The sequence below is a fragment of the Calliphora vicina genome, chromosome 1, assembly GCF_958450345.1.
Source record: "Calliphora vicina chromosome 1, idCalVici1.1, whole genome shotgun sequence".
NCBI lineage: Eukaryota > Metazoa > Arthropoda > Insecta > Diptera > Calliphoridae > Calliphora > Calliphora vicina.
In genome coordinates, this window is record NC_088780.1 from 82,923,734 (window position 1) to 82,949,725 (window position 25,992).

At 29.0% G+C, this 25,992-nt stretch overlaps 1 protein-coding gene across 1 annotated transcript; it reads left to right on the forward strand.

Moving 5' to 3' along the window:
- Positions 1-13,233: 13,233 nt before the first annotated feature.
- On the forward strand, positions 13,234-25,237 carry LOC135963253 (epidermal growth factor receptor kinase substrate 8). Its single transcript, XM_065515032.1, has 7 exons — positions 13,234-13,380; positions 19,956-20,365; positions 20,425-21,345; positions 21,483-21,639; positions 24,021-24,242; positions 24,304-24,644; positions 24,729-25,237. Exons 2-7 carry the CDS (start codon positions 19,976-19,978, stop codon positions 24,822-24,824), a joined length of 2,127 nt encoding a protein of 708 aa, XP_065371104.1. The 5' UTR covers positions 13,234-13,380; positions 19,956-19,975; the 3' UTR covers positions 24,825-25,237.
- Positions 25,238-25,992: the final 755 nt, after the last annotated feature.

Here is a 25,992-nt window from a genome sequence, read left to right on the forward strand (position 1 = left end):
TTGTGACCAGTAGAGATTACCATATTGTTGGTGTCATAAAAATAAATGTTGAAGAGAGGATTAAATTAAAGCTTCTTCTTCACCACAGAATCACCAAGAGGAATTTATCAATTTGTTATTGTGTATTAGGTGCCAAATCTAGATTTACAAGAATAAAAGATACCCAATAAGAATTTATATAAAAGAGCAATTAAATAATTAAAATATTACCCTATTGAGATGGCACCAGGGAGTAAAAAGCTTTGAAATTAGGTTCAATTGCATTAAAGTCTATTGGAATTGGGCTTTCTGCAATTATAATGCTCAGATCTATGCTTTATTTATGATGCTTAATTTTGTATCTGGGAAATCCAATCTTAAAGCACTTTTACCAATGTAAATGAAAGCTAATTAAATACATTAATACAAAATAATGCATTTTGGACCAAGTTTCATACTTACAATTTGGGCAAATAATAGAAAATATCGTGGTTATAATTGTTAAGATAAACACTTTATGTTGCTTCAATTTTAATTTTAATAGACGCTTATCCTGAAGTATAATGGCGGACAAATAGCATTTTTCCTACCAAGAAAGCTCGGTTTAGACTCCAAATCTTGGCGCGGAAAATGGTTAGCATTTTCGCTTCAAAAAGGGAATACCAAAATTGAAAATAAAAAAACAGGTAAACGTCAAACAACAGATAGCTCAATAAGTGTGGTAAAAATATCTTTACCTATAGATGGCGTCTACTCATCAACGAAAAGAGCGTTAGCATTGTAGACAATTCAAAAAGAAAAAAAAATTAAGCAAAACAAAAAAAAAAAAATACAAATACAAGCTCATTACAAGTGTTACCAGAGGTGTCCTACTTTGGGGACCCCTGGCCGCACTCCTGGTGAGCCCATGAGGTCAAAATTCAAAACTTAAACTCAAAAACACTTCCTTTTTGCGCATGTCGAATTTCATTCAAATCGCTTTTGTATCTCATGTGGATTGGTATCGTCCCAAATTCGACAATATTATTTGCAACAACAAGCACTAGAGCATTTGACAGCTCGAGCCTCTAAACATGTGAAGAACAAAATATTCATCTGTACTAGGGTATTCAATCGATTAATCGTTAATCGGTTAACCCATTAATTTTGAACGGTTAACTGTTCGAATAATTTAAAATTGCCGATTTTCAAATAACAAATAAACCGATTAATTTGTGTCGATTAGCCGATTAGCCGATTAACCGAAATTCCTTTTTTTTTGCACTTTAAACAATTTTTTTGTATTTACATATTTTTCCCTTAATTAGCGAGTATGTATAACAACTGACATATTTAATTTACATGTCTTTGAAACTTTGTTTGTATTTACATGTATAGACGAAACTTTTTTTTTGAAATGAGTCTTTTATCATAACTAAACTATTAAATTAATCAAAATCTAAAACAATCCGAAAAGGAATATTCTTTATCATGCTGATTTCTGAAACATCTACAATCAGCGAGAGTGTTTTTTTCCAAGAAAAGTTTTATTAAATCTAAAGAAAAAAATCGTTTAAATTACATATATTCTTTTTATAAAAAATTATTTCAGAAGATCTCACTAAAACCCTAAAAAATTCACATATAGCTCATTTGCTACAACAATGTCATAATTAAAAAAAAAGTCATTTCGAGAAAAACATGAATTTTAATTTTGATGTTTACAACAAAAAAACCCTCTCACACAAAAAATAATTGACTTTTTTTGAAAACTGATAAAACTATATCAAATATTATAGAACAGCGCATATTTTATATTACTCAGTTCAAAAAACACCGAATTTGAGTTATGACGTTGTTGCAGAAAAAATGCTTATTTGCTGTTTTTTTTTGTTTTTGCACACAAAATTCGTTGTTGTATTTTCAATTTAAAATTAAAATAGAAATTATTCGGTTAATCGAATAATTTTAAATTAACCGATTATTAACCAAATAAATCTAAACCTGGATTAATATTTGCTCGATTAACCGATTAAACCAGAAACCCGATTAATTGAATACCCTAATCTGTACTATCGACATAATCTTAAATTGAATACAGTACAGATACATTTGGCAGCACTGGTACCCCACATTTTTCTTATTTAACACTCAATTTAGAATCAATTCAATATGTCCGTCCGTATTTTGTAAGTGTTTTTATCTACTAAAAGTTATAAATTGCTTAAAGTATTCTTTGAAATGCATATTAAGAGTTTAGGGTGGGCTGCTTTTTATAAACAAATAAATGGCTTAAGGTAGGATCACACGATTGCCGCAATGCACCAATTATTGGTCTATTTTATACGTCAATCGTGTGATTTCACAACTTATTGGCTCATATGTCAAACCACAACAATATTGTGCTTATTTGGCCCAATCAAATGCAACCCTGGTACGGCAATCATGTGAATGCTTGATAGGCAACATGCACCAATAAAAAAGTTAAAAATACACCAATATTTATTGTGTTCTAGTGCGGCAATCAAAGAAGACAATTAGCGCCAATATTAATTTTTGTAAATGAAATATTGTTTTTGTGAGCCACTCTATGACCCACATACATCTTTTAACATTTCTTTATTAATTTTTTTATATGATAATTAAGGCCGACGCAATTTTCTTTTTTTATTTAACAAATATTTTTTTCAAAAACAGATTGGTTTTACATTTATGTAAACAAAACAAAATTTAACATCTAGCACAACAGCTGTTTCTCTGAGTTGCCGTAAACTAGAACAATCGTGTGACTGAAATGCGACAATTATTGCCACTAAATCGCTTTGCGCCAATTTACGACAATCAAATTTATATAAAATGAAGCAATCATGTGACTGCAGAGAATTTGATTGGGACAATTTCTTTATTGGGCCCCAATTCAGCACAATAAAAATTGTATTAAATTGGTTCATTGCGGCAATCGTGTGATCCTACCTTAAAGGTTAATTTTAATTTTGATGTTTACAACAAAAAAACCCTCTCACACAAAAAATAATTGACTTTTTTTGAAAACTGATAAAACTATATCAAAGATTATAGAACAGCGCATATTTTATATTACTCAGTTCAAAAAACACCGAATTTGAGTTATGACGTTGTTGCAGAAAATATGCGATATGTTTACAAAAATTATCTCAAATAGCTTATTTGTTGTTTTTTTTTTGTTTTTGCACACAAAATTCGTTGTTGTATTTTCAATTTAAAAATAGAAATCATTCGATTAATCGAATAATTTTAAATTAACCGATTATTAACCAAATAAATCTAAACCTGGATTAATTATTTGCTCGATTAACCGATTAAACCAGAAACCCGATTAATTGAATACCCTAATCTGTACTATCGACATAATCTTAAATTGAATACAGTATGATACATTTGGCAGCACTGGTACCCCACATTTTTCTTATTTAACACTCAATTTAGAATCAATTCAATATGTCCGTCCGTATTTTGTAAGTTTTTTTATCTACTAAAAGTTATAAAATGCTTAAAGTATTCTTTGAAATGCATATTAAGAGCTTAGGGTGGGCTGCTTTTTATAAACAAATAAATGGCTTATATATAAATCATTTTATTTCCCATTGTTACGTCAACTTAAATCACAAATGATTCAACGAAAAAACAAATAATGTTAAAAATGTTGATTGTTCTTTAATGAAAATTAATATTTAAGTATTTATTTAATGCTTTAAAGAAAATGTTGGCTTGAAAACTGCTACAACTAATAAAAAGATAAATATTAAACGAAATTAATTCTATTTAATTTTGTTTAAGAAAATCATGTACATGATGATACTTTAGTTTCAATTTTGGTTATAACTTGGTTATTTTTGATAGTAAAAGTTTAACATTTTGTACACTTATGTAATAGGTATGTGGTGTATCGTAATCAATAATAAAATAAATTTCGAATTTTTGTATGATACGTTGTTTTGCATTTTAGGCGACGATATGTAGATTAGATTATGTATATGTATTAGGACGTTTCACTTTGAAATCTTTATAATTTTATTGAAATGGTAAATTTTGACTTATAACATCCATTCAATAATCTAGACGACAGATGTACAATTTCTTTTTTTTAGTGTTGTCAAGATTCTGACTAGTTAAGATACAACAATACTCGAAACTTCAATGAAATATCGGTTAAATGCAATTGATCAAATTCAGAATTATGACGACCAGGCAAATTTATTTTCCTAATATTTATGCTAATGACCCTATAGCTGATGCTCAACTGCGAACGTTTAACATTATTTTTCTTCAATAAGAAGAAAGCCACGACTAATTCCAATGAAATCAAAAGCAGATCCCAAAGTGTATGATAGCGACAATTTTGATTAAATTGTATTTTTGGTTTTGTAAACTGAATTGGAAATTTGTTATCACTTTATTAACATTTTTTTTTGGGTGTATAAAAACTATTGTTTAGTTTTCATATTTAGGTATAATTAACAAAAATGGTTTAAATAGGTGAAATTTTATTCATAATTGGGCTGAATATGTTTACTTTTAATAGACTTTTTTCCCACCATTTGTGAGTGTTGGTGTTTGTCTAAGCTATGTTATTTTTACAAGTAAATTTTGAGTGTTTGTAATTCCCATTCGCTCTATAGTTTTATTTGTATAATATCTTTAACTTTGCTAGAGAGAATAACATTAAATTTCAGTAATTTATTAATAATATTTTAATTGGGAATTTAGTACCTTAGAACTAAAACCTATTAAAATAGACTTTGTATTTCTAAAAATAAATTTTAATAATAATATGATTACTTTGGATCATAATCTGATTTCATAGGATCATAATATGATTTAATTGGGTCATAAATATGATTACTTTGTGTAATATTATGATTGATTTATATCATAATTTGATTATTTCAGAACATGTTATGATTAATTTGTATCATAATTTGATTAATTCAGAACATATTATGATATTTAATGATACTAATAATGATCATAATATGTTTTGGACTACAAGCATAAATCTGATCATAATGTGTTGCTCTTAGTTTATGGTTACCACAACCAGTTTTTTTCTCTGCGTGTAGTTGTGAAATTGATCATTGTGGAGAATATCAAGCCTTCATGTGTAAAGGGGATAATTATTGATATTTGTTATCCATTCCCTTCCAAATCCACGAACAAATATATACTACGTTTATACGTAGCCTATTCGCCAATAAAAATTATTTGTAATTAACTAACTCACTGTTTATAAGTCACTTTGGTTACGGAAAATTCTTGTTTTTATGAGATACCGGATGGTAAACTTCAATAATTTGGTAGCAATGTTATTGGTAAAAATATGATAAATTTTTAATTTTTTTAAATGCGAAAATTAAATAATCTAAATGTCTTGTTTGTCTTGCAATAAAATTAATATAAAAATGCAATGAAACATTTAAAAAACGTCTTAATAAACTAAAAACATTAAAACATATGGCAATGTTTAAAATGTTATTTGCAAATAGTGTTGTTAATCAGGAATTGTTTTCGTGAGTTAGCTATTCGCAAATAAAAAAATAATTCACGGTTTATGCGGTAAATTTTTCTAATTTCAATATTTTTACCCTACACCACCATAGCACATAGGTCTGGCGAACCACTTTTTTTGGCCAAAACTCAAAACTCTTTTTCCTATATTTGTTGTTAGGATGTAGTAGCAAACACTTCAGATAATCAAAAAAAATATTTTGTTTTTACAAACTTCAATTAACCGTTATTCTATGAAGGGAGAAAGTTCAATGTTTTAAGTGCAGTGGTAAACTGAAACACGTGGTGTAATTTTTTGTTTTCTTTGAGTCACATATTACACGAAAATAAATAAACTTTTTAAGTCAGTTAGTTATGGATATTAATGACGATGGAAAGTAGTTAAATTTTTAATAGTGAAATATTCAATAAAAATTATGGTAATAAGAAATTACATAAAAAACTTTCATAACCTAAAAATCAGTGATTTTAACTTTTTATAAAAAAAAAATAGTATATAACTTATATAATTTCAACCGATTTCAACGAACCAAAAACGCACAAAATTACAGTGATATTTTGTGCTTAGGAATCATCCATAACTTTCTGCTAGTTTTTGCTTATTTTTAAGAAATCAATTTTTGTTTCAGGATACTTTTACTTCAAAAATTGTGATTTACTCAGAATTTGGCAGAGTGGAAGTAAAAAACAAAAAAAAAATTAAATTATTAAAAACTTAAAAAAAATTATGTTTTTTGTTATTAATTGTATCATTTGTATGAATTTATGTATATAAGTGAATATTTTAGTTTTGGCCAAAAAAAGTGGGTCGCCAGACCTATGTGCATAGTGGGGAGGGTATTATGCGTTTGTGCTGATGTGTGTAACGCCCAAAAATATTAGTCTAACACCCACCTTAAAGTAAACCGATCGACTTAGAATCACTTTCTGAGTAGATTAAACGATGTCCGTCCGTCTGGCTGGCTGTCCATGTAAACCTTGTGCGCAGAGTACAGGTCGCAATTTTGAAGATATTTCTATAAAATTTGGTACATATAATTTTTTCGGTCCAAGGACGAAGCCTATTAAAACTGGCTGAAATCGGTCCATTATTTCACCTAGCCCCCACACAAATGTCCTCCCGAAATTGAACTTTACGTTCATAAATGTTTAATTTATACATGTATCTACATAAAATTCGCTCCAAATAAGTTTTATATACACAAAATTCATGTCACCAAATTTTGTTACGATCGGTCCATAATTAGTCATAGCTCCCATATAGACCCGCTTCCGAAAATCAGTATAACGTGCATAAATCGCTTAAAAATGTTGGTAATTCAACATAGTAAACTTTCATATAGACATAAATCACACGACCTAATTTCATGGTGATCGGTCCATAATTGGTCATAGCTCCCATATAAGGCCTACTTCCGAAAATCACTCAAAAATATAAATTATTGAAATTTTAAAAGAAAAATGTTGTTTCTCTTTTACTTAGTGTAAAAATACTTTCTTACATGTTTTATTTGCGAATAAGCCGTGCGTATAAACGTTTCTATTGGGTCATGAACTGGGGATAAGGACCAGTTACAACACCATCAAGTATAGATTCTGCTTTTGCGTTAATTTGATTTACTATTCACACGTTTGATTCTGATAACGAGGGTCGTTCAGAAGTCATTTAAAGTTTATGAACAGTTAATTTTTTTGGTTATTTTATTTTCCGTTTGAAATTTTACATTTAATTTCCAAACTATTACATCTTTAAATTTCAAAATTTTAACATTTTTTTTTTAAATTTTAAATTTAATATACTTTCGATTATTAAAATTAAATAGTTTTATTATCGCATGGTCACCCTAAAGAATTAGAATATTTTAAACTGTGAAAATTAATATTTTATACAAAACTTAATACTATAATTAATAACTATGTTCCACCATAAATTCTAAATTGCGTATGAATTAGTATATTACTTATGTAGGTAATAAAATTTCCATACGCATACACACTCAAAATTGACACTTATATCGTAGTTGAAATCAAAAATTTAATAAATTTTATTACACAAATCATCTGCCACCGGGTGCCTGCTGACATCGATGGAACCATAATGTACGTAAGTTATATTGTTAATTTCATTTGTATTTCCACCACTTAACATTCAGTTTATTTAAAAATTTCGTATAATATTGAAATTCATTTGTTTTCAATAAGGGTACTCATTTAAACGCTTAAGTTTCCCATTTGTGCAAATGGGCAAATTTGCGCGACATGTTTCATGAACCCACCTTTTCAATTTTGTGCAAGTTTATACAGAAAATTTATATTTGTCAAATAAAAATACATAAATTCAACAAAAGCTTTAATAATTTTTTTTCAAATTGTATAAATTTTAATTTTAAAATGTTGAATGAAAGTTAAATCTTTGGAACAAACGGTGGTATACATAGTTTGGAGGACTTTGTTTATGTTCTAGCTGTTGGTTAATGTTTTCATACACAATGTCATTTAATACAATCATTCTGTTCCAAAGTTACACAATTTTCACATGCACAACATTTTTATATTTTATTTGATTTTAATTTCTTATAAATAAAAGTAAACAAAAGCAGCTGATTCATCAAATGCACAATAAATTCAAGTTTGCGAGTCTAAATTGTCGCGCAAACTTATCGGAGTTGTGCAAACGAATTTCCATACATTTTTTGACATTTCATTTGCGAGAGTGTAAAAATGCACAGATTGCACAGATTGCGAGGCTTTTAAGCGTTTACATGAGGACCCTTAATATAATTTATTAAAATAATGGAAATTTAAATACTTTTACTTACATATCGCTCATTTGCTGCAACAACGTCATAACTCAAAATCCGGGTGTTTTGAACTGAGTAATACAAAATATGCGCCGTTTTTTAGTCTTTAATATAGTTTTATCAGTTTTAAAAAAGTCAATTATCTTTTGTATGAGAGTGTTTTTTTGTTGTAAACGTCAAAATGAAAATTCGTGTTTCCTCGTATATTTGACAAGTAAAAATTTGAGTTAAATACAGATTCGAAATATATTAGTATCTACTATTTAAATCATGGTTTATTTCAGAAATCGCATGATTTGTTAACAATTTATTTAGGAAATAGTAAAATGTCATAAAACATTCAAAGTCGTTTTTCTCGAAACGACTTTTTTTGAATTATGACGTTGTTGCAGCAAATGAGCGATATATTTATGTTACGTTTATAAACAAATATACTTACAAACTTATATGTAAATACCCTATATACTGTGACTAGACACGTTCAGAATGCATTGATATGTTCACAAGAGTTGTTCAACTTTACCGTACCTACAACTTTGCTAAATATTGTTATTGAAAAATTAGGAGTCCCTGGAAGTTATTCTAAAAAAAGTAAAAAAAAAATTTCTTCCTATATTTTTTCAACAAAAGTGCACAAAAAGCTATTTTTTGGTAAAAAATTTTAACAAAATTTATTTGGCGGACTCTTAGCTATATTATTGCCATATAAAGTTAAGCCGTATCACAAAGTCTGAATTAGCTGTTAACCAAAAACTGATGACACCTTTTTTAGAGGCCCCACTGATTTTCAGAAACTTTGGGGGCCCATAAAAAAAATCGGTCACCACTCTACTACCACTTTGGTAGTAGAGTGGAACCTATACTGTCATGATCTTGTGTTTTTCCAAAAGTCTTCATTTGTTGTACGGTGTTATGGACCGATCATAATATAATTTGGTGACTTGAATTCCGTATATATAAAACTTATTTGGAGCAAAATTTGTGTAGATACCTATATAAATTAATTTGTATGGGGGCTAGGTGAAATAATGGACCGATTTCAGCCAGTTCCATTCAAATTATATGGTATAAATATGTTTTTTATTGTGAAATTTTTTTAAACACGTATGAAACACAGCAATACATTAAAACCTTGTATGTTTTTCCAGAATGTCATATCGTTGTATTGAGTGCCAGTACATAATACAATTATGTCTTCTTAATTCGAAAATTCGAGTTATTTTGTTTTAACATAAAAAAATAATCTTAAAACATGCAAATTTGAGTTTTTTAATGGTTACATCAACAAAAAACATGCAAAATATGTACAGAGTACAGATGGATTTAATTATTGTATTGAGTGTGAGAGTGTAAATTTACTTATTTACATAATTTTAATAAATATTTCATAATATTTGCTATTTATTTTTTTTATAATTAAGTACTTACATGCATATTAATGTGATGTAGTACATTTACAAGTTGTCGTGTAAACTGCTATTAATTACATCTGCAGCGATATAAATAGCTATAAAAAAGCTATGATGTTTAAGAAATATTAATATCAGTTAAAATTCTCCTGCATATACACACATACATACTTTTTTAATAAACAACACTACTGATGTGCTACATTTTGATAATAAAGTTTCATGTTTGCAGAGATATCATTGAATAACAGACACATAATTACTGGGGTTGACATTGGACTAATCGATTAATAAATATAATTTTGATTCGAATAAATAAAATTTTTCAGTTTAGAATATACTGAGTAATTTCAATAATTTATTTTCGGAAGTTGGTCTTATATGGGAGCTATGACTAATTATGTACCGATCATTTCATGACATGACTTCCATATATACATATAAAACTTATTAGTGGCGAAATTTATGTAGATACCTATATAAATTAAACAGTTATGACCGATAAAGTCCAATTTCGGGAGGACATTTGTATGGGGGCTAGGTTTAATAATGGACCGATGTCAGCCAGTTTCAATAGGCTTCGTCATTGCGCTGAAACAAAAGTATGTACCAAATTTTTTTTGCGCACAAGGTTTACATGGCCAGCCATCCAGACGGACGGACATACGGACATCATTTAATCGACACAAAAAGTGATTCTGAGCGATGTTTCCATCGGCTTGTCAACCATCAAACTCAATTCTTCTCAAAAAGCTGCTTGTATATTTTCTGTATGAATGTAGTAAAAATTCAAAGCACCTAATCCAACAATTTAAAGTTGTACAAATATTAAACGTGCAGCTGAATTTTATTTATTTGTTACAGGAAGGAACTAGCAAGAAAAAAAAAGAATTCACTCAATCATAACCATGTTTGCAAAAATAAAAAAAAATCCTTACATATCCTTTTCTGTCTTTTTACTATTTAGAAATTTACATTCAGATTTAAATTTTACTTATTGTACTGACATTCAGCTGTAGAATACATTTTGTTTCGTTTGATTTGCTTGATTACAAAATCTTTGACACGTGTTTAACGGAAGCCCCTACTAGTCGATCTTTCCTACGGTAGTGTGCCATTCGTCTGAAGGTCTCATTCAAACTAAAATTATGAAGGGCATTTGAGGCAAGGGGCCTTACTATGAACATTTTTCAACTCCTAGGGTATTCATTTAACCAACACAATGACAGCACAAAGGGCATTTGGCCGCACTGTGCCATGGTACGTAGCACAGTGGTTCAGAATCGTATTTTTTGGCAATAATTCGGTATCTCGGGAACTATTAGAGATATTATTACGAAATTTCACATGGTTGGAGCTGAGGTGTTTTCGAGTTGATTTACAGTTGTTCAGCTTCCTAGGGGTAGTGGGGGCCAGTACGTGGACCCTTAAATTTGGAACCTCGGTCTCATATTTTTTAAAAAATCGCATAGTTGCCTGAAAATGTGCAGCATTGGATTAGTATTTTCCAATATTATGGGAGCACAATAATTGTGAAAGTCTTAAGCACGGATGTATTCCTTACCATTAGAAAGAAAATTGTAAATTCGAGAGTCTTTAAGATTTGTCTAAAAAACTTTCAAATCTTATTTATGGAAAATATTTTTTAATCTATTATAAATTCTATAGATATGTAGTACATATTTTAAAACAACGAAAACTGTTCAGTCATTCACAAATAAAAAAAGAATATTGTGAAACATTGTTTGTATTTGTTGGGAATTCCATAATTTTGTCAGAACACATATTTGTGGGAGATTAATTTATTATAACTGTTTTTGAAATATAAAATATCAATACAATATTTGCATTTGTTACATTTTTACTTTTTAAATTGCAAATAAAAAGCGCCAAGTAGTTTAAAAATCATAACCAGCTTTTATTTATTAAAATTTACGCAACAGCAGTTTAAATAGTTACTTTGTGTTTTTATAAAAATATACTTTTATAATTTACAACAATACACACACTTAAATTACTAAAGCTACATATTTCGAGTATTAACTAGCGGAGACACTCGAATGTTTTTTTTAAAACTGCTTCACATTTAATGTTGTCATATTCCGCAACAATGTTAATAACAGCGTGCCATCAACATTGTTTAGAAGTCTCCACCAGTGTAAATATTGATAACACGATGAGTGCTGAGACCAGCCGTTATAAAACATTAAATTCAAATCGTTAATGAAATTTCAAAATACATATTATCATAAATACAAAGTGCTATTAAGTACATAGTTCCTTCATATAGTGTATAAGTCTTTAAATTTAGTAATAGTGACACTACAAGAATTAACTTTGAAAATAATAATTATGTTGTTTAAAGTAAACTTAAAACGAATACCAAATTATAGGCTTCCTTGAAATTCAAGTTTTGGTATAATCTGTTATTCCCCGTAATAATACTGTTATTTCCTGTTATGAACCAATATTTCGTTGAAAGATGTTGAATCCTTTTATTTAGACAAATTGTATCAGTACTAAGATCATTATTTTTAATCGATTGTAAGTAACTGTTTAATTCTTTAAATTTTCAACGGAACACTATAAACGTTACGATTGTTTACTTTAAAATTATGAATTTAGCAATAAAGTATTAATTAATTTATTTATCTATTTATGAATTTTCATCTTACATATTTAAACTATTTACGAGTACATTCTTTAACGTACAAACCTTTAACTCACATTTTAAAATATCCAATACAATTTGTTATTGAGCAAAATATTTCTATAGTTTCGCTTTTATTATAAATATTGCGATAAGATACTGAGTATAATTTAATGATTATAATTCTAGTTAAAGATAATAGAAATTTATAAGTTCATACTGATTTAAATGACACCTTACAATACTCGTACATTAGTAAGTGCTTTGTTTTCCAATAGTACATTTGATTTTATACAATAGAAAAGAGCGACTTTATGGAAAATTTTTAAATAGTGGCCATTAACTAGCTAGTGTTCCACAATTAGGGTTTTTTTGTCGGTAATCTCGGGAATGTACAGATCAAAAAATGTGAAAATGTCTTTTTTACAGTGTTTTTTTTTATTATATTCTCGGCAATAATGGGCCGATTATTATAAGTTAATTGGTACATTATAATTATATATTTCGAGAATTCCTGGTTACAAAAAATTGCCCGATTCCTGGAAATCAAACCCTACCCACAATAAATTTTGAATTAAACATACCAAACACATGTCCGGTATAGCTCATACATAGTTTGGAAAATAACAATTATTTTAATATCTTGGTATATTTATCATATGAATTGATAAGTTTTGTTTTTTCTTTTTTTGCGTTTTGATAAGAATTCACCTGTTGAAAAAATCCTAAAAGAAAATATTGACAACAGTTCGATTTTTGACAGTGACCGTGTAAGAATAAAAAAGGCGAAAAATTAACCTATGAATTGATAAGTTTTGTTTTTTCTTTTTTTGCGTTTTGATAAGAATTCACCTGTTGAAAAAATCCTAAAAGAAAATATTGACAACAGTTCGATTTTTGACAGTGACCGTGTAAGAATAAAAAAGGCGAAACGTGCATAAATTGTTTTATTTTTCTCGATTAACATTCTCCAATAATAACTACTAATAGTTTTTTTGTATTAAACTTATTTAAATAGGTAAAATAATATAGTTATACTTACGAGTACTCGCATGTAAATATGTATGTTTAAGCGGATTCAGAAACTGAAAATATATTTGCCGAACATAAGCAAATAAAAAGTTGTGAATTATTGTATTTATTACTTCATTGTTAAAGAATTTTATAATATTCCTATTATATGCCATTGTGAACTTTTTCAAAAGCTCAAAGTGACAAAAATTAACCTTATCTAAGAATACATATATTCAAACATTCATATACATACATATTTGTAGAATGAGAATTATTTGGTAACCATTTATAAATAAGTGTAAATGTATCTGTAAATGATAAAGAGATACAATAAACTGTTTTCACGTATAACAAAACAAAAATAAACCAAATACAAATCAAAGTATTCAGTTTAGAAAACAATATAAAACAATAATATTCGATATAATAGGTGGTAAAAATTTAATATGACAGCAATTCACAAATTCATAGCTTTAAGCTTACACATATGTAGTTGTTAGAAATTACCATGGGAAATGCAACAAAACTGCAATTTCTTGATAAAAGCTGTTTTTTGTATAAAAAGTAAGAAAGTGTTATTGATCATGTCCAACAAAAAACACAAAAAGATTCGAAGAAATGTATGTGTTATTAAATGATATTCAAAAGTCGGTATAATATCGGTGATATTATGATCTGAATACATAAATATGGACTGGACCTCTTAAATTTTGTCAAATTTACATGATCTATTCAAATTTAATTTAGTAGCTTTAAAATGTTTTTCGGAAATGGCCATATATATAAGACCCTTTACCAATTCCTATACGTTCTTGTACCAATCGAAGGTTACTTGTCAATTTATAATAAATCAAAGTGAATCTGAAGTGTTCTATTAGTTCTAAACTAATAACACTATTTGAACTATGTTTATTGTTTTGTCACAAAATACTTTTTTTTGTTTAAAACACAACAACAACTATTATAATATATTAGGACATTATGACAATATGACTAATAGCAGACTATAACGATATCAAAAAGATATCATCTAGGTGATATAAACTATCATAAACGATAGTATTTTCGGACTAAAATGTACCTTTTGTCATAATACATATATTATTTCCATGAAATAAAGCTATCCTAATTTATTTCATCATAATTTCCAATAAAAACGATTGTAAAATCGCCATACTACAAATTCTATTCTGAATGCTATTTAATACCAAAAGTGATATTATTTATCATTATACTATATACTTATTTCGCTAAAATAATACAAAAACTAGAAAAGGAAACATAACAAATCATATTTTTTATCACATGTACATATTGTGTTGCAAATATTTGAAAGTTTTAAATATTGCATACAGGTCAATTCACCATAAAACACAATTTAAATTACTTAATAATCATTTTGTTTTCATATTTCGTATGTTGTTTGAAAAATTGTAATTTTTTCAGGTTGAAGGTTTTTTTAAATGTTTGTGTTTTATTTATTTACATACATAAGTATTTCATTTTTCAAAAATAAAATATGATATCATAATCGCTCCCATAAGGTAATACATATTGTTTTCGCTATCATATAGTTTTCTGGTTTATTGGGTATGAACAATTCAGAAGTCAGTTTATTTCTTAAAGAGAAGCAAGGTGTTGTCTGTCCCTTTTGTCTCTACCCACCCATGACCTATGCTACCAATTGTATGTTTTGAATAGCCCACTGTATTCCTAATTTTTGGTACCTACATTTTTCTTGGAATTATTTAAAATTGCATACTCGTATTTACAATGAACATACTTATTTATTTTATAAACGATACATACATATGTATGTATGTGAAAATATGTTATTTTATTCACTCTAAAAAATGCATGTAAATTTATAAAGTATGTAAGTTTTCATGCAAAATTACAGAAAACGCGTAAATTTTACGCTTATCCAAATTATTTACATACTTTTATCTGGAAAAATACATAAAAATATAGTATTTTGAATGTTTCAAAACATGTTTATAATATAATAGGTATTTTAACTTTCAAATTAATCTGAGTAAATATAATTTTTACACACAAAGTGTGTAATCGTACTAACTTTGAATGAGTAAAGGCCCAACTATAATATGCATAAGCTAGCTTAATGTAATGTCAAAACCGAACGAAAAGTCTGTCATATGCTTAAGAAAATCCGAAGAAACCTTTAGGTGGCCATAATGTACTTAAGAGCATTAAAAAAAATGTATCCCAATTTGCACGTTTGTGTGCAATACGTAATTAACAAAATACGTATTTCTAATTATTTTATGAAAATAAATTAATTTTCTTCTTTTTAATTTTTTCTTTATTTTCTTTGTATAAAATAAACAAACAGCTGATACCGTATGGAATGTGCGACCAGATTCGTGATTTTTACTTTTATTTTTCTATAAAGTATGAAATATTTAGTTGATTTTTATTTATTATATTTCCTTTAGCTTAAGTTTGATTTAGAATTTCGTTAGCTGAAACTTTTCGTACTCCATTTGATTTTTCTGAATTAGAATAGGCGTTTTTTGAATGCACCTGGTCCCCTCGGTATCAAAAATTATTATTTTTTTTTAATTTAAAATACTTGGTGTAAAGTTAGCTATTAAAAAACTATATATTCTTTATACATCTTCTTAGAAATTTGTTTAGATAACTTAAAAAGAATAAAAGCACCTTTTTCCCAAAAAAATAACGAAAAACCTTTTTTAATTTTTTGAAATTTAAGCATAACTTTGGACTCAGTCATTATTTTTAATCACTTTTTTCTTTATGTTATATATACATTTCATGTTAGTCCTATAAATTAAAAATTGAGAAAATCGGTAAATATTTGAAACCGCGGTCATCAAAAAACTGGAGTAGGGTGGGTAAAAATTTAAAAATGTATTATTCAAATGCCAATATCTCTTACGCTATAAGAGATAATTGATAGCTACGAGAAATCGGAAACACAACGAAGAAATAGTATTATTTTTAAAATTGAACATACCCGAGATTTCCTAGCAAAAGAGGTCTTGAGCTCCAAATCTTCTCGTAAAAAACCGAAGCTCGATTTTGATTTTAGAACCATGGTTTCTTCTGGATTACGAATTTGCTATACGCTTAGTAGTCAAACAAATTGACCCACCTTATAGATAGCGGAGTCAATTAAGCCAAGCCGTCTGTCTGTTGAAATCAATTTTCTGAATACCCCTGATATATTCGGGATCCAAATCTTCAATAATTTTGTCAGACATGCTTTCGAAAAGTTTGCTATTTAAAATCAGAAAAATCGGTCCACAAATGGCTGAGATATGAGGAAAAAACCAGGACAACCTAGATTTTTGACCTATATCTGCATTACTAAGTCATTAATATAGACAATATGGATATCTAATGATAGATATTTCAAAAACCTTTGCAACGACGTATATAAGACCATAGTAAGTTGGACCTACAATGGGTCAAAATCGGAAAAAATATTTTTTAATCCGAATTTTTTTTTCACCAAAAAAAAATTTAAAATACAAAATTTTTTTTTTAAATTTAAAAAAATTCGAAAAAAAATTTTTCCAAAAAATGAAAAAACAGCAAAAAAAATAAATTTTGTTCACCTAAAAATATTTACAATTTTTATTTTGAAGTATAATTTGGTGAAGGGTATTTAAGATTCGGCACAGCCGAATATACCTCTTTTACTTGTTTTACATACAATGTTTAGGCACAACATGCAATTTTACCCTAATTATAGTAGGAGAAAAGTTACCTACTATAAGTAGAGTAAAATTATTCGAAAATTTATTAGAGTGTAATATGCAATTTTGTATTCATTTTCTTAACAATAAAGTAATTAACAACATATAAAATGTGTAATAGTTATGTTTTGACTGAGTGACAATGTTGAAATTCATAAAGTTTTAAATCATATTTTTTTATTCACCAAATATCTTGTTGCGTAGTCCGCAGGCCTGTTTTCGAAGGAGCTTGATGTTTTGATTGATTAGTTTTATAGTAGTCAACGCATTGTCAACTCATTGGATTTACATACTGGTTACGTAGCGTCAGTTACTTTACTAGCGACCTAACTGGTTATTTTAATATATACGGGTGCTAATTGACCTCAAACAGTCAGCTGTTAAGCAAGTAGTCAATTTATCCCTTATAGACAGTAAGTGTGTTCGCGTACTTTCCAGTAAAAATGATCCAGTAACTTTAATTTACCGCATAAAAATACATTTACTTTCAATCTATAAAAATATCCAAATAAGTACGCGAACCACAATTTGTAAAAATAAGTTGTATTTAATTATAAATCAATTTAAAACATTTGTTTTATGTTATTTTACTTCTTTTCTTTGCAAGACTTGTAAATTGTGTTAATTTTTAACATTTTTGTTTGGTTTACATTTGCAACAATGTGTTTTAAACATATTTTTTATGTTGATATCTTTTACTGGACAAAAAATGTCCAGTAAAAAATATCATGTTCTCTATCTACGAACTGTCACTTTTAACACTCTCTTGAACTCTCGTTACAAGTTTTTAACGGAATCCCGTGATAATTTGTACAAATTATTACAAATTATCGAGTACGCGAACACAACTAGTAATTGTCACTAATGTTCTATCACTTGGCTTCTACAATTTATATATAGTGCAGAGAGAAGACAATTGGCTACTTTATACATCCCAAGTAATCTAGCGTTAAAACAATTGTCATTTAAGTAATCTATAGTGTAGTCACTTTAAACGTTTTGTGAGTAATTCGTACAAAATGGTTTTATACAAATTGTGTTGATATAATTCTCATACAGTTTATTTTTATTTTTGCTTTAGTATACTGATATCCCATGTAAAATATCGTGAAGTCAATAGCAATTTTAGTGTCTCTTAACCTATAGTTAGTCAGTGTAAACGTTTATTTTGTACTGCACTTTAGAAAGTAGTTATTTTACCCACCAGAAGCACTCTATTAGAGAGTTGTCGAAGGAAGGTTTGTTTACAAGCAATCATTTATTGGACTGTCTATGATATGTCTTTTTAGCTGACTATTTGAGGTCAATTAGAACAAGGTCGCTATTTAACCAGTATGTGAATCCAATGCATTGACTACTTTGGACCAGCTAGACAGTCTCATTGTAATCAAAATGAGATATCGGTCATAAAAATGGATGGATTATTTTCGAATTTATTCACAATTAATTGAATCGCTTATTTTCAGAAAATTGTATGTGTGTACAAGAGTGCACATTTTACATGTGTTCTGTTTTTGTTAAAATTTTCTTTACAATAACAAAACACATGTAAAATTTACACTCAAAGTACTCTCTTGTAATCACATACAATTTTTGAAAATGAGTGAATTCACTTAATTGTGAATAAATTCGAAAATAATTCATCGATTTTTATGGTAGGTATCTCATTTTGTTCCTATTACATGTGGCTTTGCGATAAATCATTAAATCTGAACCATTTCTGCCATTATCGATTTTTCATGATTTTTTAAAACAAAAAAATTTGCTATTTTCACGTACAAAATATATTTTATTATTCAATTTGTTATTATAACTCCGAAACTACTGAGCCGATTGAAACGCAATATATGTATATGTGAAAATTTGTACATAGCATGGGGAAAATGTTCTCAAAATTCAATCAATCCAAAGATGAACATTAACTACTCAATTTTATGTATATCAAACAAAAAAGTAAAATTTTTGTGAAAATTATCGAATTCACGTAATTGTGAATAAATTGGAAAATAATCAATCGATTTTTATGATCGATATCTCATTTTGTTGCTATTATATTCGGCTTTGCGACAAAGTAATATACCTGAACAAGTTCTTTCGTTTTCATGAGTTTTTAAAAACATAAACATATTTTCACTTAAAAAATATATTTTTTGCTTCAATTTGTTATTATAACTCCGAATCTACTGAACCGATTAAAACGCAATATATAAACAGAATAAAGGTTATGTAAATTTTGACCCTTTTGAGTTATCATATTTGTACTGCTGGAACCACAATACATCAAAATTGTGTAGTAGTTTAAAAAGCGTCTAAAATTTTTCGATTTGGTTGCCCTGTGTTATTTTTTCTAGTTTCCGCTCTATGTGTATTTCTCTATGTATTTAAAATTCAATTAAGTACAGTTCCCAGAACTTTCCCTATACAAAAAACGATGTACATTTCCGAAAAAGCATCTGAAAATTTAATTTTCATTATGAATGCATTTTCTGAAAACAAAAACTTTTTAAATTATAAAGAAAGAATATTTAAAGATACACTGAATGTTATTTTTCTTGATTTTTAAACACACTTAAATCGCGAAAATTTAATAAAAATATAAAGGGAAATGATCGAATATAGTAAAAATCAAAAGACACAAGCTAAAATATTTGTTTTGTCTGTGAAAATCGAAGTTACTATTTTTAATGCTTCAATGGAATATTAAAAAATGTATAAAATAATTGATTTAAATTACATACATACTATGTACATAGTATTTGTGTAAGCAAATTATGGGATATATTGGAGAATACAATAATTTATCTAATTCTTTTAATTATTTTCATGATATTTGTAGCAGAACACACGCTGCCAACAATGGTATTGAACGGCTACGATAATGGCAACACGAAGCCAAATGGACAACAAAGCTCATCTGATATTAAACCAACTTATGCCCTGGAGCATTTGGCAACATTTAAAATAAAAAATGAAGCCGAAATTAGAAGACCAAAGGATAAATTGAAAACGCTTGTGGAATTGGACAAAACCGGTGGCGTCTGGCCAATGAAAATGTACATGTGTTTTAGTGGACAATGGCTTGTTATGTTGGACAGCGACATGAAAGAAATTGAAAATTTTCCTGGAGCCCTAATAACAGAACCTACAGCTTTCATAAGTGAAGATCCAATGGAAATCTACAATAATATTTTGATATTTACCGTGCCAGGTATTTCACTTGGAAATGCTGAAATGCACGTTTTCCAGGTAAGATACCATACATTGTTCTAATCAATGCAATCACAATTTATTTTTAATACCTCCAGGTGAGTGATGTTTCTGCAGTTCACATGGTTGAGGATTTAAGGACTCTTAGTACGGGCAAAATGGTAACCATAGATCGCAACAAGACGCCTATTAAATTGCCAAAAGCAGACAAATCAATGCAACCTGTTAGGGATCAATATGGCATTGCTGTTGCGGCGGCCGAAGTGGCAGCGGAAAAAAATGCCCATGACCAAGAGCAAATAGCTAAAGATATACAAGTTTTAAATCATTGTTTCGAGGACATTGAACGTTTTGTTGTTCGCCTGCAATATGCTGTGGAAGCATTGCGTGAACTAGATCTTCGCAAAAATGAACACAACAGCCATGGAGAGGGTCTTCTCGTAACCCGCTCTCGTCCACCCACCGAAAGCGAATTTATAGATATTTTGGCAAAACACAAATTGGCCTTCAACTATGTTACCAAATTGGAAAACCACTTTCAAGACCCTTCCGAGCCCATACACAATTCGTTTGTTTCTCTGCAAACAATTGTTAATGTGTGCAACGATGTTTATATCGGTGCGAAAATTGTAGAAAACGTTGTCGATCCATTGTTAAGACGCGAAACGGTTACATTCCTCAATGCACATTTGAACGATAGAGAATTGGAATTTTGGAAATCGCTAGGACCAAATTGGACTCAATCCAAGGATCAGTTTAGCAATCACAAGAGTGCATATCATCCTACATTTTACGATGAGTGGTCACCCGATTGGGTTGTAGACGAGGAAGTAGCATTCATTCCACCACCAACTACATACACACAATCCACAAACGGTTCCGGATCTCCAGGCCTTGGCTACAACGCAACATGGTTGACACGTTTGCAGTCGAGAAATGTCAAGATTGCCGAAGTCATCTATAACAAAGTCGCCAACAATGATAAAGAATTGAACGTCACGAAAGGTGAACATCTTGAGGTAAGCGTTAACGCTATCCACACAGTCACACATTCTTAACAATTGATTGATAATTTTGTTTTTATTGTCTTATCAAAACATACAAACCTACATACATACATATATACTACATACACATAATATACATATGGAGTTAGATAATCGATGATTCACGCAACTGGTGGAAGGCACGCAATGCTGCTGGAAATATTGGCTATGTACCACACACTATTTTGTCTCCGATGAATTTTGATCAACACTCTAGTTATGTAGGCCGTGACACTGATTCCTTAAGTTCATCTGTTTTTGAACACGGTAAGAAAGATATATTTTTTTTGTTTGCCATTCTGTTTATTCAAAAATACAAATATGTAGTATTGATTGGTACCATTGGATTAATTATCTGTTGCTCAAACGTTGTTCAGATAAGAATCCTTTGCTCTTATTTGAGTGCTGTTAGTTCTATTTATAAACCGAAATATAAAAAAAAATTCATTTTAAAGTAAGTGAAAATTATAAGGTCAGTGCTACACGCAGAGAAAAAATATAGTTGTGAATGTTTACTATAACCATTTCAACATTGTCACAATTTTTTTAACAGTATTATAGTCACAGTAACTATTTACATGATTGTGCAAACCATAATATGGTTAATTTACAATTAACATGATTGTATCAACCATATATATGGTTACAGTAAACAAGTATATGTTTGTGACAATACTATGGTTACCACAATCATGTAAATAGTTACTGTGACTATAATACTGTTAAAAACTTGTAACAATATTGAAATGGTTACAGTAAACATGCTCAACTATGTATATTTTTTCTCTGCGTGCAATTTAGGATACTCTGTTATAAGGTGAAACGTATCCCAGAGAGAGCGTTCTGCATCGATGCATGTGATGGTCTGGCCAGATTTCAGGAGCTCATAATAGATAGCACCATTTTTCTTCCACCAAATACAGACCATTACATTAGCGCCAGCTGGTAAAATCGTCATTCAAGGTCTCTCGTTTTCAATTCGTATGGTATCCAATTTCCCTGATTTTGGATGAATCCTGCTGCTCGCAAACGTTTTGAAATTGCTGTTTGAGTAGCTCCCAATGATTTTACAAGCTCTTGTTGAAATTTACAACAATCTTAAAACTTTTTTTGCTGGTCAGGATAATATTTGTCTTGCGTGCCAGAATCACTATTTCTAAATTGAACAAACCATCTCTTGCACGTTGAAACAGATGGAACACATTCACCATTAAATTTGGTGAGCATTGAGCGGCACCTTTTTCGACATTTTTGAAAAAAACAAAAAAAAAAACTTTGTTGTTTACACTATAATGTTCAATAACTATGTAAATGAGGAAAAATGACAGATATATATGTACCCTTAAAAATGGCATATGGGCAATTCCACGAGAATGACTACCACTTCCGAAACATCTGTCACGTACGGTATGTCACGTACGATATTAAATTTTATTTATTATAAAATCATCCAAAGATTGTTTTTATTTAAATATGACGGATTGTAAAGGAAAAATATTTCGTTAAGTGTAAGAAATTAAAAGAAAACATAACGCATTTAGCTCAAAATTACTTCCATTTTATGTCACGTACGATATACCCTTATTTCGCTCGATATTTTGAATAACAATGTTTCGAAAGAACTTTTTATTTTTTTTAAATATAGTAGTACCCTTTGAATGGAACATAACATAAGAACAGAAAATCTTATTTTTGCAAAATCTATTCCACTCTATATTCGTACAAATGTCACGTACGATGATATGGAATTGCCCATATACGTTATGAAAAACAAAAACCGCTTTCAAAAGATACCGCATCTATTGTAAATCCAGCATTTTTAAATCATACACAAAATAATTTAATTATGATTTTAGAATAATATTGTAATATTGTTTAATGTACAACTCCAGCAAAATTATTTTCTTAATTCGGTTATAAACACGAAACTAAATTAATCACTTGTACGTTTCTATTCCTATTAACAGTTGCAGTAATTTTTTAGAATTTTAACTATAGTTAATAATATTATTTATCTGTTTTAAATGTGATTTAAAGCGAATGAGTTTAAGTTTTTACCAACTAAGGATCAATACATAAAGCTTTTTCTAATGAGATTTTAATTAGTTATTTATGTTGATACAATATTCCTAAGTGCTATTTGTTCTCAATGCCAACATATTTATCATTTATAAAATATTTGCAAGCGGTCCTTAGATGGGAGATATGAAAAATAATGGACCGATCGGTACCAAATTTAGTAATCGGAGATTAAATATATTAGTAGCTTAGTATAGCTACCAATATATTTAAGAATCAATTCTAACCAAGTTCATCTTTGGTACAATATGCCAAATTTCAATGAATTATCTTCCAAATTACGACCAGTAATTTGCTTACAATTGTCACTCCAATTAAACTTTGGTTTAGATTTAACTTAGGAGGACTTCTTAAATACTTATTTTCTATTTAATATTTTATTTGAAACAATTTACTTGTTTTGATGAGCAGATTTATTTAATATTTCACGATAATGGGAAAAGTCCGGTAAATTACGAATCCTAGAGCAAACGGATATTAAATACCCTATTGTGTAAAATATAGTTGATAATAATTTTGTGAATATTATTTCAAAGTTTATCAACATATTTTGTCTGAGACATTTTCAGATCATCAACAAAATGCCAACAATCGCAATACTTTAAGTACGTATGTTGCCCCATCCGAGCGAGATGCGCCATTGCAACAAGCTAATCCTGCCAGAACATCGATGCCAAGATCTTATAGTATGCCAAATGTGCCGATACCACCACCAATGCCCCCACCATCGGATCCAAATACTCCAAGTGGAACATTGAAACGTAACATGGCCGTAACTGGCACTATGGCAGGTAGGAAATTGACATATCATTTATAATTAAACATGCTCTACTCAAAATCTATTTTTTTTAGCTATGCGAGCCCGTAATGATTGTGATACCGATGATGAAGCTCTGATGCTACAAAGTACAATAAATGATGAGTTAAAATTTACTCTAATGCAGCGAGAAAAACGCAAAGATTTGGAAATTCTTAAAACTCCTCTAATTTACATCAATCAACATTCCAGCCCTAGAGAAGTAGACGAATGGTTGCGCGGAAAGGGTTTCTCAGATGTTATCGTTAAAAAACTTCATGGCCTTAATGGTGAGGAATTATTTGCCCTATCGCCCCATGTCATAGAAGGATATTTTGGCCAAAAAGAAAGCCGTCGTCTAATATCACAAATAGTTTTGCAGAAAAATATCTGTGAGGTACGTGAACAAACAACCTTCTCAAAACTTATTAATGGTAACAGCTTCAAATTAATTTTCCTTTCTTTTCTTCACTTGGTTTAGTACAAAACGATTCGTTCATCTGAACTGTCGGCCAAATTGGCAAAAGCTAGACAAAAAGCTGATAATAAGGGTTTCGATCCAAATGAAGTATTTTAATTTGTTCTTAAACAAACACATTTTCAAAAAAATAAACCATGGATTATTTAATAATTATTTTACTTATAATTTCATATCATTTTAAAGTCTATTCTTGTATTTGCTTAAATAAAAATTATTATCTTTGAATTGCCCTGTTTTATGCACATACTTACACTGTAATAACATTTTCATTACGGTAATTGAATATATTAACCGAACGGTTCAGTTGAATCCATTAAGTAAAAGTTCTCCAAATCAGACCTGGAAAATGTCATTCCGAATTACATAAATTAATATGTATTCATCATGTATTCTCTGTGTATGTATGCGAAATTTTACTGGGTTTACTATTAATTTAATTCTATTTATTTAATAATTTGTACTGATTTTATTTCATAATTAAAATAAAATATAAAGTTATTTTAAAATAAGATTATTCGTAAAAATTTATTATTATTGGGATTACCACGATACCTTATATTGTTGTGTGATGGGGAATACAACATTTATTTTAATAAGTTTTTGTTATTCAACAACTATCTTTCAAGTGGTTAAAATATACTTAATTGTTGTATAATAATATTATTGGATAAATTCACTGAAATTTATTGTTGGGGGATAAGCACAATTAAATTGGGTTCGATATAGCTTTTGAACATTTTTTGCAAATATCAAAATGGCCCTAGCATAATCGAATAGACCATTGAAAGTTATTTAAACAAATGGTATTACTTTATCGAGGTTGTCAAAAAAAGTTCACCCACAAAACGCAGTAAAATTTGGAGATAATTTTTTTTATTTTTTTATCCATAAATATAACCCTGGCTCGAATCTATATTTAAAATTTTCTCTAGAAAATTAGACTTATTTAAAATGTTTAAACAGTTTTGTTTAGATAGGGAATTTTTTAAGATATAGAAAAAACTATCATTATTTACCCAATTTTCAATCGATTTCCGGCACAGGTTCTGTTATCTTCTCAAGGACTATTTATATTTTAAATTTCAGCTCATTCGGATCATAAATGAATTTTTGGGGATTTTTTAAAAATTTTGAGACCCGAGGTGACTAACTTTGAGGGGGCACAAACTGGCCCGTATTACCCCTAGGAAAACACCTCAGCTCTAACCATGTGAAATTTTGTAATAATATCTCCAATAGTTCCCGAGATACCGAATTATTTCCA

Coding starts and splice junctions, on each gene's coding strand:
- LOC135963253 (XM_065515032.1), top strand. CDS start 19,976: ATGGTATTGAACGGCTACGATAATGGCAACACGAAGCCAAATGGACAA. Junction 21,640..24,020: donor TTCATCTGTTTTTGAACACG/GTAAGAAAGATA, acceptor AGACATTTTCAG/ATCATCAACAAAATGCCAAC. Junction 24,243..24,303: donor CGTAACTGGCACTATGGCAG/GTAGGAAATTGA, acceptor TATTTTTTTTAG/CTATGCGAGCCCGTAATGAT.